The following is an 18,384-nucleotide window of genomic DNA, read 5'->3' on the forward strand; positions in this document are numbered from 1 at the left end:
ACAAATGAATTAAAGCTTCATTGCTATAAATTCCAAGTAGTAGCCATAGAATATCATGCTATTTGACATTTGACAATGAAAAAGTAATAAACTTTTCTTAGCAGCCATGATAACAAACATTTAAACACAGGAAAAAATGGTGGATAATGCAAAAAAAAAACATAGAATAGTATTTTTAATTCTCCGTTAAAAATTTAATAAAAATTAGAAGTCAGGTGCAGTGGCATGTGTTTATAGTCCTAGCTGGGAGGCTGAGGCAGGAGGATAGCTTGAGCCCAGGAGTTGGAGGCTGTAGTGTGAGAATTGCAACTGTACTCTAGCCTGGGCAATATGGCAATATCCCATCTCTTTAAAAAATAATTAGAGGAATAGTACCTCACATTCCTCAAAATGATTTCTACTTAACTTTGTGTCAGATTATATAACAGCATAAAACATAAAGAGACCTAATGCAGAAAGTATTTATCATAAGAAAATAATACACATAATTGGCCGGGCATGGTGGCTCACATTTATAATCCCAGCACTTTGGGAGGCCAAGGCAGGAGGATTGTTTGAGCTCAGGAATTCGAGACCAGCCTGGGCAACATGGCAAAGCCCTGTCTCTTCAAAACATACAAAACTTAGCTGGGCGTGGTATATGCCTGTAATCCCAGCTACTTGGAAGGCCGAGATGGGAGGATAGTTTGAGCCGAGATTGCGCTACTGCACTCCAGCCTGGGCAATATGGCAAAACCCTGTCTCAAAAAAAAAAAAAAAAGAAAGAAAGAAAATTAAAATAATATATTCAATTATTTATTTGGACTAATCACTATTAAAAACACTCTGATAACATTATGTGTTTAAATAAATAAAATTCCCTGAATATTTTACCAGAGATCCATGAGCTATACAACAGCTTTAATTTAGGGTTAACTTTAAATGTAAAATTTAACTATTTTCTATTTGGCATTAAAAGCAACAAAAGTGGGAGGTGAGGCAGAAGAGTACATCCTTGATCCTCAAGTACATGTGTGCGCAATACAGTATAGTGAATATGAGGTTCAACTAAATAAGAATAGAACAGACCATCCTTGATAGCAGTATGAAATACACACTATACAAGAAAAGTAAGCAAATAAATGGCTTATCTATGCTGAACTGCACACTATTTATAGCTAATATGGTAAATCCTGTGGAAATCCAAGAGAATTTAAAATATTAGTGTTCAATTTATATTATTTATACGTAAAAGTAAAGCATATGTTTAAGCAAAGATCCTTAAAGACTTTTGTACTTAGTTCAAATTTTTAAAACAGAAATAAAATACATTTTGTCTCTTTAGTGTTACATTCTACATCATCTGATATATGTATAATAGTGTGGAAACATATTATTTCTTAAGTGATTTTTTGATTGGAAACGCATTTATTTTGGCTATAGGAAGGCAGTATATACTGACATTTCCCACTCTCATGTCATGAGATCACGTCTCTCCCTGAAACCATCTCAGTAGTTGTTGCTAGCACACAACATATTTTATAAATATTGGTAAAAAGAAGAGTGAGCTGAGTCTTCTTCTTAAATATTACAAATGCAGATTGACTTTGTGTCTTAGGAAGGGTTGGTGGATATCGCATGCCATATAAATCAGAGGCAATATAGAGTGGTAAAAAAGAGTCTGGGCTTAGAGGGGGAGACACGAGTTCTAGGCCTAATTTTGCCAGTAACTGGAGAGAGGAAGAACTTTTACTCCTACGGTACTTAAAATAATATCATTGGACCAAATGATCTGAAAAGGCTCTTCCCAGGAAATTTTAAATTCTATAATGTTATTATTCAAGTCTAAGTATAATAAATTATTATTGAACTCTAAATATAATAAATTATTAAAAGCTGTAAGAAGAAAAGCTATAGTTAGGCTGACAGACTGATTAGTCAAAGTGATATTTATTCTTGCATTAAAATGTTGTTCCATCTTCATTAATGGGAGACATAAAGCGCTTAAAGGTTGCTTTCGCATTTCTCAACGGAAACTTTAGTTTGGCCACACTTTGCTACATTTGCAAACATTAGCAAAACATTTAGTAACGTTAAAGCAAAGAAGTGATTATTTTCTATGACAGGAGTTTGAATAAAATGCTGGTTTATGAATTTTCTACTTGTTAGTTTTCATTAAGGTAAACAAATGTGGTAATATGCTTATTTCATTTGTCTTAGAAAAATAAAGAGAATATTGAAAGTTCTATGTATCTCACACTGTTAATACTTAGGCACATTAAAAATAAATACACATGAAAATTAGTATATTCATTAATTATATTCAATTGACCTTCATAAAATAAGCTAATTGTTTTATTTCCTTACCTGACAGGTTGGACTTCAGCCGACATTAATGACCATCAATGAGTGAGTTTCTACAGAGCTTTTAATTTAAAATAATGCTTGTTTTTATATACCTTAAAAACACAGTTAACATTTACAAATAAAAATAACTATGATAAAGAGATAAAAGCTGAGTAATGCTAAAGTATAAAATAATAAATTGCTTTAATGCTATACTCTGCTCCATATAACTGCTACAAGTCTTTACTATCATGTGCAAATCCATCTAATACAAAAGATGCTATTGCCAATTGTCAATATGGAGCTAAGTTTGGGAGACAATACTAATATGCATATTATATTCTAGTATACTAAGAAATTTCTTCTAAGCTGAGGAAAGTTCTACTTTAGTCAGGCCTAAAATGGTATTTGCATATGGAAGATGATAAATAAATCTTTATTAACTAAAAAGTGAAAGAAAATAGAAATTCCATAGAAAGCAGAAGTAATGGGGGGGGGTCAATTAAATATTACCACCCCTGATTAGCTATATATAAACTCAAACAATTATGCAGATATAATCAGATGCAAACATGAATTCCAAGTTCCAGAAGTAGCCAAGTAAACAACAGCCCAGCAAACAAACAAGTGGGAATTTAGCAAAACAAACTGTCATGGAAAATCTTCAAAAAATTTTCAAAAACAGAAAGCAAATAGCATGAAAATCAAAGAATACAAAAAATCATTTGCAATCCAAAACTCTTCATTCTGTTGATATGCCAAATAACATTCAAAACACTTAAGAAGACAGCAGACCGCGTCATTAATATTACTGCCATGCTTTTTAGTTTTATTTGTTAGAGTGTGGCATCATTCTCCTCTCTATTCTTCAAACAGGAAAAATAATATTCACTCAGTCAACAAACGCAGTACCATGGTGAAGGCGATCATAGAAAACTAGCGTCTAGAGTTGGATGTTTCCGCCACGTCTCCCCGTTACTGCCACATAGCTGACATTCAGAGTGAGAGTGGGTGCGACAAATCTGGGAAGGGGACCTCATCATCTTTTGTTTTCACTGAATGAAAACTTGTTGATCCTACTTATGTTTTTTTCGGGTGCTTTCATAACCTGAATTATTTATGCAAGGATGGCAAATGCATCAAGTAATCTTCATTCCACCCTCCCTGAGCCTGGGCAGACCTCAACCACCACCTCAGGAGCATGCTAGTCCCCTGAGCTTGGCTGAGCTCAGAGCCTTTCTCAAGGCTTTTCCAGGCAGCTTTCCCGATAAATCAGATGGCCTGTGTAATAAAACCCATTTACCTTTTAAATAGGTGACTACTCAGAAGACTGCTTTGACTAAAAGCATGAAGAACCTAAAGGTAAAGCAGAGACAGAGAAGAAAGATGTTGATAGCGCCAGTCCAAGCAAGGGAAGCAATGAGCAGGCCCCAAATCTCCAGCACTCCAATCCTGGTAGCCAGATAATCTTTTTCAGGGCAGGTAGTGCTTTGAGATATGAGTCTGATGCCATTAACAATCAAATTATATCATTCTTTTCCCTTCTTCTGGTCTCATGCTTATGTAAAAACCTCTTGGCTAATATTTTGTTCCCACATAATTTCATTGACCCATAAAGTCAGAACATCACATTCATGTGCCCCAACTATTCAAATTTTATGTGACAATACATTGAAAGTCCATTTTATACATCACTTCCTGTGAGGTTACTTAAAGTGAAATCACCCCTAAGGGATGGCTCTCCTCTCAGTGCACTGACAAACTTAGTTTCTGAGACTACAAAGTAAGGATCCAATGCTGAACCATGATAAACCTCCAAGACGTGTGTCATCTAACAGTATATCTTAATAACCAAACAGTGGAGATTTATTGTCAATGTCACTTCTTCTCTTTAGACTTTCAACATGTAACACATGGAATAAAGGTCCCTCATGATCTGAGCTCCACCTTTTCTTCTTTCCAATTTTACCTCCAGTGTAGTCCTACAGTTCGTATCAACAGCAGGGATTCCAGTCATAACAGTATTGGTGGTGGAGGATAACTATATTGCTTCAGGACATCAAATCTAAAGTTATAAAGCAAAATCCCAAATAGGAGAATAAGCAATAACATTGGAAGTTGGGAGCATTAAAAGCCTGTAGAATTGGCCAGGATGTAATATGAAAAGGAATGCATTTTAGATTCAAGACAGTTATCAATAAAGAGTCTGTTAGAAGCTCTTTTCCATTGCGGTACTTGTAGCTTTAGCAGAAAGTTGGTAGCATAAAGTATCTTTTCCATAAACCCTGAGGTCTAGCTACCCAGAATGACTTGGTGCTCTGGAATTTGCACGTTTCACACATCCCCCTACCTTTGCACTTGCTCTTGCTCGTTTCCAGAATATCCACTGGTCTTTATTCAAGCTGTGCCTCTCTGCTCCCTTAGCATTTATGACACTGGAATTTAAGTTGTCCCTATACATTTTCTTTATGAATCTAAGTTCCTAAAAATCAGGGCCCTATTTAACATATCTTAATGCCACTGAAGTACCTACCACAGTATTTCGTATATATGTAAGAAGAAGATATATAATTTGATATATAATTGAATTGCTTATTAAAATACATTGAATAGAAAATCCTGATGCTATTATACTGGTTGAAGATATTCTCATAAATCCTCATTTATTCATTTATCTGACAAATGTATATCAGAGTTTTGGGGTTTTGTTTGCTTTTTACTTTTTTAACATGTCCAACCTTGTGCTAGGAACAGGAGATATGAAAGTGACTCAATCCCAGACAATAAGGAGAACAAGGTCTTGGTAGAAAGTTGTCACTTTTACTCACAGTAACATTGCTATCCAAACTGCTACTAAATATACAGACTACAAATGTTTCATTGAAATACCTAACTATTTAATAAAGGCAGGAATTTTATTTATGCATCGATTATTCAGGTTTTTACAGATCAGTTTCCTCTGCTTCATAACTGTAGTTTAGGTGTAGAATTGTGATGCACATTAAAGGTGATTTTGATTAATAACCCCGCATTCTCCTATTTTCTGTCATGGAGGATACAGTCCTGCTCAGTTGCTATAGTATAGTCCATTTAGAGTAGTAACTTTCAATAACTGAAAAAGGCAGATTTTTGTCACTTATATCCATAAACTGTTAGGCTTAATATTAGCCCACTTCTTCATCAGAACCATGTCAGAACACAAAAATCCTACAGATTCATGTGACTGGTTTAATAATTCAGGAATTGTAACATTCAAAACTCACAAGTAAACAGTGCTATTTGAGCTATAAAACAAATATATTTTTACTGGGTAGTTTAACAAAAACTTTTTAGCTTAATGAAACTCACATATCAGCTTTTCTCAATGCAGCATCTAAATATCAATAATATCTGACAATTAAAAACACTAAAGATTTACACAGGAATGGAAAAATGTTTGCATATATTAATTTTTTATGTTCCGCATATAAAATTCTGTGATAATAGGCAACTGTTATAGTAAGTATATACTTGTATAATAATTATACTAAGCAAATTCATGCGCCCAGTAACAAAATTGCAAAGCCTCAATAATGAAAGCAAACGTAAGATTAAATTCTAAAATAAACTGAAGAAAAAATTTGTTATGTATGTATTCATTTATTTTTGAAATAGAATCTCACTCTGTTGCCCAGGCTGGAGTGCAGTGGTGCAATCTCAACTCACTGCAGCCTCATCCTTCCAAGCTCAAGGGTTCCTCCCACCTCAGTCTTCCAAGCAGCTGGGACTACAGGTGTTTACCACTATGCCCAGCTTATCATTTTGTAGATTTTTTGTAAAGACAGGGATTCACTTCGTTGCCCAGGCTGATGTTGAACGCCTGGACTCAAGCAATCCACCCAGCTCGGCCTCCCAAAGTGTTGGGACTAACTGTGCCCAGCCAAATGTAAAAATAATTCATACTATCTTGCTACACGTCTTTAAAATTTAAAATAGAGCCCATTTTATATTTTTCATTGAAACTTATCGTTTAAAAAAAGTCTATTTAAAGTCTTACTTTTCTGTTGGGTCTCATGTTCTTGGTAAAGTGGTCTTTAGATCAAGTTTGATGCACACAAACACCATTTATCTATCTATCCCAGTACATTTGCTGAGCTCCCATCATGAACTTTGAGTCCCTGAAGATCTCAACATTAAGAAGGTTCCTGCTGTAGAAAATATGTAAGCTGTATAAAGAACAGTAACAACTAGGAAAGGCATGAAATCTAATTTCTGTAACTCAACTCAATAGCAGAACATATAGGCCCTAATTTTAGTCATAAACTTTAGTCTAGATGTATTTTCTAGTAATTATTCAGAAGAAAGTGGGGACTTCATGGGGATTCAGCCCCAGAAGCAGCTGTCACTTGCCATTATATCAGACTCTGCTGTATTAAGCTTTCCAAAAACAGAATTCACATCTTCAAATTCACGTATTCCCTCAGGTATCCCCAACAGACAAACCTTATGTTCTTATCTTTGACAATCATTTCAACTGTGATACAAGATATTGATTCTAAAGAATCAGGGGCAGGGCCGGGCGCGGTGGCTCAAGCCTGTAATCCCAGCACTTTGGGAGGCCGAGGCGGGTGGATCACGAGATCAAGAGATCGAGACCATCCTGGTCAACATGGTGAAACCCCGTCTCTACTAAAAATACAAAAAATTAGCTGGGCATGGTGGTGCGTGCCTGTAATCCCAGCTACTCAGGAGGCTGAGGCAGGAGAATTGCCTGAACCCAGGAGGTGGAGGTTGCGGTGAGCCGAGATCGCGCCATTGCACTCCAGCCTGGGTAACAAGAGCGAAACTCTGTCTAAAAAAAAAAAAAAAAAAAAAAAAAAAGAATCAGGGGTAATATCAGCTCTTTCCAGGCCCATCTAGCTTTAAATTTTAGGAAACAGTGGTTGTCACTTCTTCCCAATGTGAAGCCACATGGGCTCTGTCCTTTTTTTCTCTCAGACCACAGAAAGAAAAGTAAGCAAATAGGGGAAAAATCAGATTCCAGTTCACTTTTTTTTTTTTTTTTTTTGAGATGGAGTCTTGCTCTGTCACCCAGACTAGAGTGCAGTGGCACCATCTCAGCTCACTTCAACCTCTACCTCTGGGTTCAAGTGATTCTTCTACCTCAGCCTTCTGAGTAGCTGGGATTACGGGCATGTGCCATCATGCCCAGCTAATTTTTTTTTTGTATTTTTAGTAGAGACGGGGTCTCACCATGTTGGCCAGGCTGGTCTCAAACTCCTGGCCTCAAGTGATACACCCACCTCAGCCTCCCAAAGTGCTGGGATTACAGGCATGAACCACCACGCCTGGCCAGATTTTAGTTCACTTTAGATACCATATCCAATCACATCTAATTTTAACCTACATCAATTTTGTAAATGACTGATATAATAACAGTAACACAAATGGGCATCTCATTATAATCTTCATGTAAAACAATTTACATTTGGATACATAGATGTATCTAGGATGTATTTAGATGTATAAGTTAAGTTTGATGTCATGATTAAAAGCATGAGTTTTGGAGTCAGACAGGTAGATTTGAAGTCTAGTTGAACCACCACTGATGTGACCCAAATAAGTTACAGAAGCCCTAGTTTCCACTTTCACAAAATAAGGATAATAAAAATCTACCTAAAAAAAAAATGAAAAAATATATCTCAAAGGGTGATATGCCTGAGTTCCTTAGTAGGAAGTAAGCATTATAGATGTTACTATTATTCAACAAAATATTCCCATTAAAAAAAGAAAAAATAAATATCCATGAAAAGTTCTCTAATATTAAAAAATAGAGAGAGAAAAAATATTTCAAAGATGCTGTATTTCTCTAAATTCCATGGCAAATTGACTCATTTTTATAAGGTTTGAATCTCTTTCAAACTCTAGTCCATGCACTATGTAATAATTTCTCTCTGACTTCCAAAGAGGGCTTTCAAGTTACTGAACAAAAAAATAGGGACACCTGTACAACTTTGTGATACATATCTAACAAGTTTATAGATGAGGCAATCTGTAAATTTGTACAGATGAGGGAAATAGAAGATATAAAGAGATTTTTTTGAACTATTCAGATAATTCAAGGTATTAAACTCATATAGAAATTCCAAAACTTAACTGAGCAAAATTCAAGAACATATAGCTTCAGCCAGGCACGGTAGCTCATGCCTGTAATCCCAGCACTTTGGGAGGCCAAGGCAGGCAGATCACGAGGCAGGAGTTCAAGACCAGACTGTCCAACATGGTGAAACCCCAACTCTACTGAAAATACAAACATTAGCCAGGCGTGGAGGCAGGCGCCTGTAATCCCAGCTACTCAGGAGGCTCAGGCAGGAGAATTGCTTGAACCTGGGAGGTTGAGGTTGCAGCCAAGATCACACCGTTGCACTCCAGCCTGGGTGACAGACCAAGACTCCGTCTTGAGGGGTGTTGGGAGGAAGAACATAAAGTTTCAAAATGCATTATTCAAAAATTAAGCCTGATCAGAAACACAGTATTAAGAAAGTTTAGAATAAGTAAAAGTACAAAGTAAAATAACTGTTTTAACATAAAAATATACTGTGTACAGAAGGTTGAGGTGGCAGGATCGCTAGAGCCCAGGAGTTTGAGGCGAGCCCAGGAAACACAGGGAGACTGATAATACTGACTCTACATGTTCAACAGGAAAAATAGCTAGACTAGTCAAAATCCTTTACAAAAAGAAAGAAAATGGCAAATAATAAAAGTCTTCAAATTATAAACCAAATGGTTTGAGCTCTGCAAATTATGATAAATTATTTTGAGAGCAAAAATGGGTATTAAAAACTTTTAAAAGAAGGCTAAACATAGAATTCTTTTTCAACATTTTTTAAACATTGCCTTTAACATCTCTTAATAGTTGTCTTCCAAATATTATTCTCTTTCTAAGGTTAAAAAAAAACACAAAAGATAATTAGCTCCTCTGGAAGTCTCTGTGTTTGCCTGATTGTACTGAGCAGAAATATGCAGATCTGCAGATCCGCCAAGTACAACCCATTTTGCTGGAGAATTCTCAGGTCCTTTTTATCCATCTGTAGAATTGCACTTTCTCCTCTGCTAGCTGCCACAGACCCCCTTTACAGATATTAGATTTAGATGTGCAATGAAACACACAATTGTTCTCTTTAAGTTTTATAATAATGAATACTTCAGTACCCCTTTCTTATAAGTATTTCTCTTTAGAGCAGCTCTCAGTAACTGGAGTTCACCATTCCCTGTGCAACTGAATAAAGCTTTTCTGTGATAGGTCCTTCCTATAAGATTTGCAACCCTTACCATTATTTAAAAGACTTGGAAGCACTTCTAAAAGCAGTAAGCATTTTACAATGTTTTCTTTGCACCACTGAACAGCCCCAGCTGATGAAAGCAAAATGAAGAGGGCCAGATTCATGCTGAGGAGGGCATGATCCTTTCTGTGAGATCAATATTTTCAGATTTACTTCACTGATTAGGCTAAGATCCTGTTTCTTTAAATGTTTTGCCTCTAAGCATGTAAATGCAGACATTGGAGAGCACTGTGATTCATATAAGTTTGTGAAAAAAAGTCTGTACCATTTGCCCAAGAAAAACATGCTTATTCTATTATTTATTTGTTTGCAAAATTTTAAACACTAAAGAATATGGTTGAAAATAATTGACAAATGGCACTGTTGTACCCTTAATTAATTCTATGACCATCACAGTAACTATAATAAAGAATTACTAGCATTTCTAGAATTACAATTAATGTATATGAATTAAACGGAGAAATCATGGAAAAGGAACAAAAATTACTTGCTTTTTCAAAGCAAATAATGAATGAGCTCATTAGAACTTTGTTCACTTTTATCAGATATCAATACCTTCTACACAGTCTCTGCTATACATAGACTGACCACAAAATCCTTATTTGGTTCCAGGTAGGGTATAGAAACACTCATCACAGAATGAATACTTTTTCACCAAAATTCTTTCAGAAAAATCCATGGTACTTCCATTTATTTTCATTTTCATCTTTTTTCATATAAGGACAGAAAAAAGTTTTAATGTAGATTATAAACCATTTTAACCCAAAACAAAACACAACAAAACAAAAAAAATAGTAGGAAACAAAAGAGAATTATTTTCTCTGGTCACAAGAACTGCATATAAAACACAGCTACAGTAATATAAGGATAATATATCTATTAAATTTAGATGAGACAGAAACTAGAAAGCTCCCATTTGATTTGATCATTAGAAACAATAAATGGATTACAATGAACAAAGCTAACTCTATCATTACACCCAATTATATATATTCTTCAGGAAAAAGAATTCCTGAAAATACGAAGCTTCGGATACCTAAATTTAAGCAAATTATTTTACAATTATTGACCAGAACAAAGGGTAACTTTTCCATCACTTCAGGAAATGGCTCAAAGAGTACACCTAATTTACACAAGCAGATGGGAAATTAACACCACTGAAGTATACAAAAGATTGTTGGCATCACATGCAAACAGAAATGTACACTTATCAATAATCATGTTAATGTAAGTATTCTATCCCCCAGTATCTAAAAAGCTTACTCTTCACTGTTTTCTTCCGGTTATCCCAGTGATCCTCCTAGGCCTTGAAAACAACTTTTAAAAACTTGAGACAAAATTTTATATCTGGTCCATAGGATTTCATATTTAACCATTTTCATTATCCTCATTTCTTTTTGTGACTTGCTTCTGTATAACTAGAACAAGATTTCATGTGCCGATAGATACAGATCTTAATGTGTGATTCAGGGATATACAACAGAATGGAAGATGGAGGGACGCAGGCCAGGCTGAGCTGCTTCACCTTCAGTAGGAACTGAATTTTGAAATGACAAGGCCCCCCAACCCCAATCAATGAGCCAGACTTCCAAAGTCAGGACACCACCAGGAGCCCTCAGGAAGCCAGAGACCTTCCCATCCAACCTCAATATTAACAGCTTTTGGTGGCATAAGCCCAAGAGGCCCAAGTCCCGCAGAGATAGTACTCTAGTCATTACAGTATTCAGAGGGAAGATTGGGAGGAAGTGACTAAAGAGGAAGCAGTTTCTAAAGATAGAAACTTTCATTGGACTCTCACAGCCACGTTTTTCACAGGGAGCCATTGGAGGTATTTGACTGGAGTAGCATTCTTTATTTTGAAGACCAGCCCTTTTCTTGCTATGTCTCTCACAGTTTTGAACTTGCTTCCCAGTCTCAACTATTTCTTATCCTAGCTGTCTATTTGTTGGGTCTGACTTTACCAGCTCATTTTGGCCTTAAAATAAAATGATCTGGATCTGAATTTTTGCTCTGCCACATTTGCTGGTGATTTGTTGTATGCGTTTGACAAGCTACTTAACCCGTATAAGACTCCATTTCATCAAATATAAAACCAAGTTTATAATATGTGCCTCATTGCACTGCTATGACTGTTAACAGCAACTCAAGTTAAACTGTCCTCTTTAATTTGTCTTTATAACTCTGTTAGCAAGTTCTTCATACTCCAATTTAGCCCTCTTTTAACCATTTCTTGTACTGGCTTCTCTACCTTATCAATATCTACTTTCTAACATAAAAGTGTGGTTTTCTTAAAAACTTCAATTCCAACTTTATGGATGTTTTTAGCCCTAGAAAAAGTCATACCCTAATGGAAAAGCAACACTGGTAACTCATACTACATGCATTCACGGCTGCTCAAGACCCAGGTAATTAATCCTCCCTGCCACAGTCGTATGTCTGCCCTTCGAGGATAATGAAGAACAGTTCTACTCATGAGCTTAGAGAAGGGTTCCACATTTATGAACTTCGGTAATCCTGATCAGCAAAATTAAGTAAAAGGAGTGCTTGGCGTTTCAAATCCCAGATTTGTAATATATTCAGTAGTGGCGGGTTTTTTTGTTTGTTTTTTTTTTTTTACCTTTTTTGGTAAAATTAGTATCTGTACCACTAAAATTATCAATGTAAGAATGTATGCTTTAGGTTAAAGTAGATACTAACGTATTTTAATTGTAAAGAAAAAAATTATCCTCAAACCACAGTTAATTTATCTTAAGAACTACATATTTTGATGAAATTCAATATAGCTGTGATCACCTAGAATTGTACTTTTCAAACAATGTTCAATGGAACCACCAGATTCAATGAGGATGTCTCAGGGGAACTTTCTGAATGTGGGATGAAGAGGAAGGGAAAGAAAAGGAATGAGTGGGTGGGTTCCCCCATGTCCACTGCAATCAGAATAGTTCTCTTTGTTAATGCCAGATTTTTTTTTTTTTTTTTTTTTTTTTTGCAAAATGGCTTTGCAGCTAAAAAGAAAAATTTTAAGTACCTGAACTAAAAGTTTCCTTTGGTCTTATAAAGATCCCTGTGCCTTCAAGTAAACACTCCCAAAAGTCAAATGGGAAGCAGAAATTTAGGGTTTCTAGTGAAATGGACATATTAACCTTCTTATAATTCAAAGTCAGCAAACTGAAGTCTTCCATCTTCAGGGCCTGTTTAACACTTTCAGTCTCACTCTACTGCCCAAAGAATGCTTAGCAGAGCAGAAAGAATGTGCCAGCCCAAGGACACCTGGGTAAGGACAGCAGGCGCTCTTCAGTCATGGCAAATAGGACATACATTTTGGAGTGCTAAAGTAATCCTTTCTTCAAGGTCAAAAAGTGTTCCTAAATTTTGCCATGAAAATGCTGTCATTAGGGCACACACACCAAAACTGCGGGCCTGAGAAGAGAACAGTCGAATCTTTCTTAGACCTTCCCTTAAAACAGATTATACCTGATTTCTGATTTTTAGAAAGTAATATTCATGTATATAATACACATAAATTTTAGGAGTTTGAAGATACTACAAATTCTAAGTCACTAATACTTACCTAGTCTAATATTGACCTCTCCCTCTCTTTCTCTCTCTCTCTTTCTCCACAAACAACATTTCAATCCTTGCTCTTTTCCTCAAATCCTCACTAACGACTCTGGCCACACCTTTTTCACAAAGAAAACAGAAACTTTTTCTTGCTACTTCCTTCAATTTTCCCTTCCAAATCTACAAACCTATCCGTATCTGTATGTGTCCTACAGAGATTGCCTTAGCTGTGTTAATGCGTGTGTCGTCCTTCCCACTAGCTATGGGTAATCTCTATTCTTAGACCACCTCCTCCATCACGTCCTTCCTTTTCAGAAACCCATACCTCCAATCTCTCTCCTTCTTCTACACTGTTCCCATTAAAATAAACATGTTCAAGACTCTGTCTCATCCCTACTTCCCTATCCAGACGCTGGACTCTGCACTTTTATTTCCTGACAAAATTTTCAAAGAGCTATATTTTTTGCTAACTCCATTATTCCCTTATTTACTCCTCAGACCACTCCGGTCTGGTTTCTGCCCCCGTTTCTCCACCAAAACTTCCCTTGCCAAAGTTACTGAGGACATTTACATGTAAAACTCCCGTTGGTTTGCTGATGTATTCATCTTCGTTAACCTGTCAGCAACATTTGACACTCACGACCAAATCATTATTCTTCCCTTCTTTGTCCGGAACTGGAATTGGTTCTCCTTTATCACAGTATAATCTCAGATCTTTCCTCTGAGCTTCTAAGATGAATCTATCCAACTTCCGACTTAGCTTTTTATACCTGGAAGTTTTACTGGCACCTCAAAGAAGGCAAAATGTATTGAAATGTATTCATATAATACTAATTATATAATAAAGCAGAGTAATATCCACCCTTCTAAAAATAGCCCAAGCTGGCCGGGCACAGTGACTCATGCCTATAATCCCAGCACTGTGGGAGGCTGAGATGGGCTGATCGTTTGAGCTCAGGAGCTCAAGATCAGCCTGGGCAACATAGTCAGAACCCATCTCTACAAAAAATTTAAAAATTAGCCGGGCACGGTGGTGCATGCCTGTCCTTCCAGCTACTCAGCAGGCTGCAGTGGGAGGCTCACTTGAGCCTGGGAGGTAGACTCTGCAGTGAGCCATGATTGTACCACTGCACTCCAACCTGAGTGGACAGAGGGAGACCCTGTCTCAAAAAACAAAGCAGAAAAAGAAAATAGCCCAAACTGATTAATGCCATATCATTATCAACATTAATAAAATTGTCTAATTCTTATTTAACATTCAAAAGAATAGCCACAAAGTATAGAAAATTTATGTTAAATAATTATCATTCAAAGAGGATAAACTTGCTAGTATATTCCCCACTCCTTTTATCTTATCTTTAATAGTACATGACCTGAGTTTTGTACGGCCTTGAGGAAATTTCTAAGCAAAATGAGAAATACTTTAAAAATTGCAATTTTATTAAAAAGTTGATTTATCTCTCTTTTAGTATTCTCACATATCTTCTGTTCTTGGATTAAATTATTAATCAGTACAAAGGGATCATATATGATTTATTGCATCTGAAACACCACAGATCTTTGCATGATTGTCAATGTTAATGGTATCATACAACTAATATAATAGTTCACCTTGTAATTCTTTCCTCTGTAACCAAATAAGATGATTTCCACAATAGTTCATAGATTTCTTCTAGAAAAGAAACAAATTCTTCTGCATGAGATTCATGACTTAAAAATACGAGTGGATTTCCCCAAATCATGTGTGCAATATAAATAGACTAAGAATTTTTACATTCTATCATTTAAGTAAAATGATTCCTTCTTCACTCCTTCCCTTTTATTTAAATGTAGAATCTGGAGGATTCTCCACATGGATGCAATCTATTTGAATTATTTACAATCAAATCACTTTATTGACAACCTTATGGCAATCAATTTCATAAGTAACAGAACATTATGAAGATAATGTTCTGATCACAGAAAACAAATCCTTAAGCTCTTAGAGAAAATAGAGGACTCTGGTGAACAAATCCCTATGGGTTTATTATGTCTATTGCATTCATATTTCTTTCCTCCTCCTCCCTTTTTCCAGCAATGTACATCTTGAGGAAAAGACAATGAATCTATTTACCTTTTCATTCCCAACTAATAAGGATAATAATTCCCTAAATTACAGAAGAAAAGTCTTATTGTACATGACATTCCATATAATTAAAAAATTGTTAATGCTATAACATCTTTAAATCTGTTTTCATAAAAATTGTTTTTACCATAATAGTACTTAGTTACATTCTAACCTCCATGTCTTTTTATAAGATTCCTTTAACGTAATATTTAAAATACCAGAAGTACCTTTTGCAACATGGTGGTCATCTGAAATATCAATTCTTCATGTCTCTTTTCATTACTTACCTAAAAGAATAAAAAAAGAGAAAATATTAGAAGTTTGCAATCATTTCAATTGATCATTAAAAAGTTTCTATGTTTCAAATCAAAATAAGCTTATAGCAGGTACTGACAGAGTTCTTCATTTTAAAAAGTCGCTATTATAAATGCAAAAGAGCAAAGCAAAAATATTTGAACATTTCAAGAGTTCGGTAAAGTAGGCAAAACAGAATGTGATAAAAGATTAAAAATAGCCTATTAATATGTAAGAGAAATAGATTTTTTTAAATATGAGAATGTCCATCCAATCATAAGTAGATTCATAAGAATCTTGAGATTATGTTTACTTTCAGAGTCTGTCTAAATGCATGAAAAAGCACTGACTGAAATTGCTGACCAAAAAGTATTAAATTGGATAAGCATTCCCTGCCTAACAGTCAATGACAAAAACTAAGAAATGAGAGATGAGTGTGGCCTTTTCCTTCTTCTTCCTTTTATAACTGCCATTTGTTAAATATCTACAATATATCAGAAGCTACACTAGCCATCTCATATATAGTATCTATTTATCCTTCATGACATGTGGTAAAATAAGAATTACTAAGTCTTCTTTACAGGTAAGAAAACTAAACATGGTAAAGTTTACACGACTTGACCAGCATTGTAAATGCCAGAGCCAGGATATATCCATCTCTAAAGTCTTCTTTATTACATTTTTGCTGCTTCCTTTCAAAAGATTTGGTTTATTTACATGTTACATAATATCAGGAAACTGCAAAATTTTTAATGCCAAAGTCTTGTCATATTACATCAGCTTATGATAGCTGCTCACATACTGTATCACAATATATCATACTTTCCTGAGATTTTATTTTACCTTTGGTGTCATATGGCCCTGCTTCTATGTAATTTTCTCTTACTCTTCAAAGCATACTGGAACTCTAACAGCCATTCACTGACATTCAAGCCTATGAATGGTAATGAAAACATGAGAGACTCAAATACTAAGTGTAAGAAATGATCCAATGGCTTAAGATCCCTGGACCAATGATAGCAGAATCACTAAGGGTGCTTTTTCAGAAACCTCAGTGTTGACTCCCACCTCAGTATAATTTTTAAAGACTACACTTCCTACAAACTCTCTAAGATGATCCCTCTGCATATTAAAGTATGGGAAAATAAGGCAAGAATCACTGCCTTATACCAGTGATTCCTAGACCAGCAGAAAGAGCATCACCTGGAAACTTGTTAGAGATGCAAATTCTCACCCCGCCGCCTCCACCTTCCAAATGAGAAACTGAGAGTGGGGTGCCGAGAACCAGCTCCGTCAGGAGACCCCCACCCAGGCAGGCTGAAGGTATTTGAGAGGCAGACACCCAGATAGAACAACAGAGTGGATCTATCCGGGGGAACCAACAGGCTGAGAGCTGAGAGGCTGAAGGCATTCTAGGCTGAAGGCCCCTAGCAGACTTTCATCCACGTATTTAGTTGCTGTTAGACAGGTGAGTCTTATTAATACACAGGTGTTCTAGATCACTTAAAAAAAAATCCATCAAGTAGGCAGCTGTTACCTGCCTACCACTAATTACAAAGTATCCTCCACAAGGGAGCCATGGGGGCAGGGTAAACGTAATGTTCCTCAACAGTGCTGCCCAATACTATGTGTTTTAACAAGCCTTCGAGATAATTTTGATGCAGTTGAAAGTTTGAAAACCACAGCCCAATGTGAAACAATTCCTGGGTTTTCTTGTCCAGAGGGTTTTCATTCTCTCACTTGTGAACTATTTAGAGCTATTATAGATGGAGTCAAGGAAATGTCATTCTTCAGTTTCCCAGGAGGCTGTCTGAACTCCCAGGAATGGTCACAGTTTCTCTTTCTTCCCCGTATCTTACTTGACCTACCCTATGTCTAGATTAAAAGATTATAGTTTCAACAGATGTGGTGTCCACATTCACATAAACCTTAATAGAAGCTATTAAAATTATATACAAGTATTCAGACACTTAAATTACAACCACCATTTTTAAACTCGCTTGGAATTGTCTATGTAACAGCAGCTATCAGATAGCTAGCATAATACTTCTCTGAAAAAAATTCACATAGCTCATTTTGTATGTGGTGAACAATCTTCTCTGTACCTTAGTACAAATTTGGAAAGGACAGCATTTAAGCATTCATAAGACCTTTCGATGAAAAAGGACAATCAAATTGAAATGAGAACATAGCCTCCAGGTATCAAAAGAATTAAACAATTTCACAAAAACCTGGCCCACTTAAAGCCCAAGGCATATAGATAATAACATCACAGAATATTCATTATGGACCAAGTTGCTTTCCAGCTCTTACATTAGTGAATGCGCTAACAGGAACCCGATTCAACGTCTCACACAACAACGTAGAACATAGGAAAATCAATGCAGTGCGCAGCATGCTGAGCAAAGTGTTCCATCTGACATTTAGAACTGGTTGCACTCAACTACTTTTAATTTTAGTCCCAATTTCAAGAGGCTGCCAACCAAACAAAGCTACTGCTTAAAAGTCCTTGCTTCCAGCTCCCATTGGGCTGATCTGTAGAGCCTTTGAATGCTCAGCTCCACTGACAGAACACACATTATTTTCTTTTGAGACTGAAAAACCAGTTCCTGGGCTTTTGCATACATGTTTATTCTTCTCCAAGAAACTCAAGAGCAATTTAAGTGTTCTCCTCTTCACTGTGAGTCTGTAACTCTCCTCTCTTAATGATGCAGTGTCTTGTACTTAGCTCAGTTTAAAATGTACTTTCCAGGCTGCCTTCAGAGTCACAATTCA

The 18,384-nt window shown here is 36.0% G+C and overlaps 1 protein-coding gene across 18 annotated transcripts in view; it reads right to left on the reverse strand.

Moving 5' to 3' along the window:
• Nucleotides 1-18,384, reverse strand: part of ANK2 (ankyrin 2) — a 675,434-nt gene that overhangs the window by 471,902 nt on the left and 185,148 nt on the right. For 17 of the 18 annotated variants that reach the window (XM_032292510.1, XM_032292547.1, XM_032292564.1 and 14 more), the window contains exon 2: nt 15,543-15,602. The exons of the other annotated variant lie outside the window; for it this stretch is intronic. In XM_032292510.1, the coding sequence (XP_032148401.1) occupies nt 15,543-15,563 (21 nt within the window). In that variant the 5' untranslated portion in view covers nt 15,564-15,602. The remainder of the gene's footprint in view (nt 1-15,542; nt 15,603-18,384) is intronic. 18 annotated transcript variants of the gene reach the window in all.

This window comes from Sapajus apella, unplaced genomic scaffold (genome assembly GCF_009761245.1).
Source record: "Sapajus apella isolate SASKATOON/1434 unplaced genomic scaffold, GSC_monkey_1.0 scaffold27, whole genome shotgun sequence".
Lineage (NCBI taxonomy): Eukaryota > Metazoa > Chordata > Mammalia > Primates > Cebidae > Sapajus > Sapajus apella.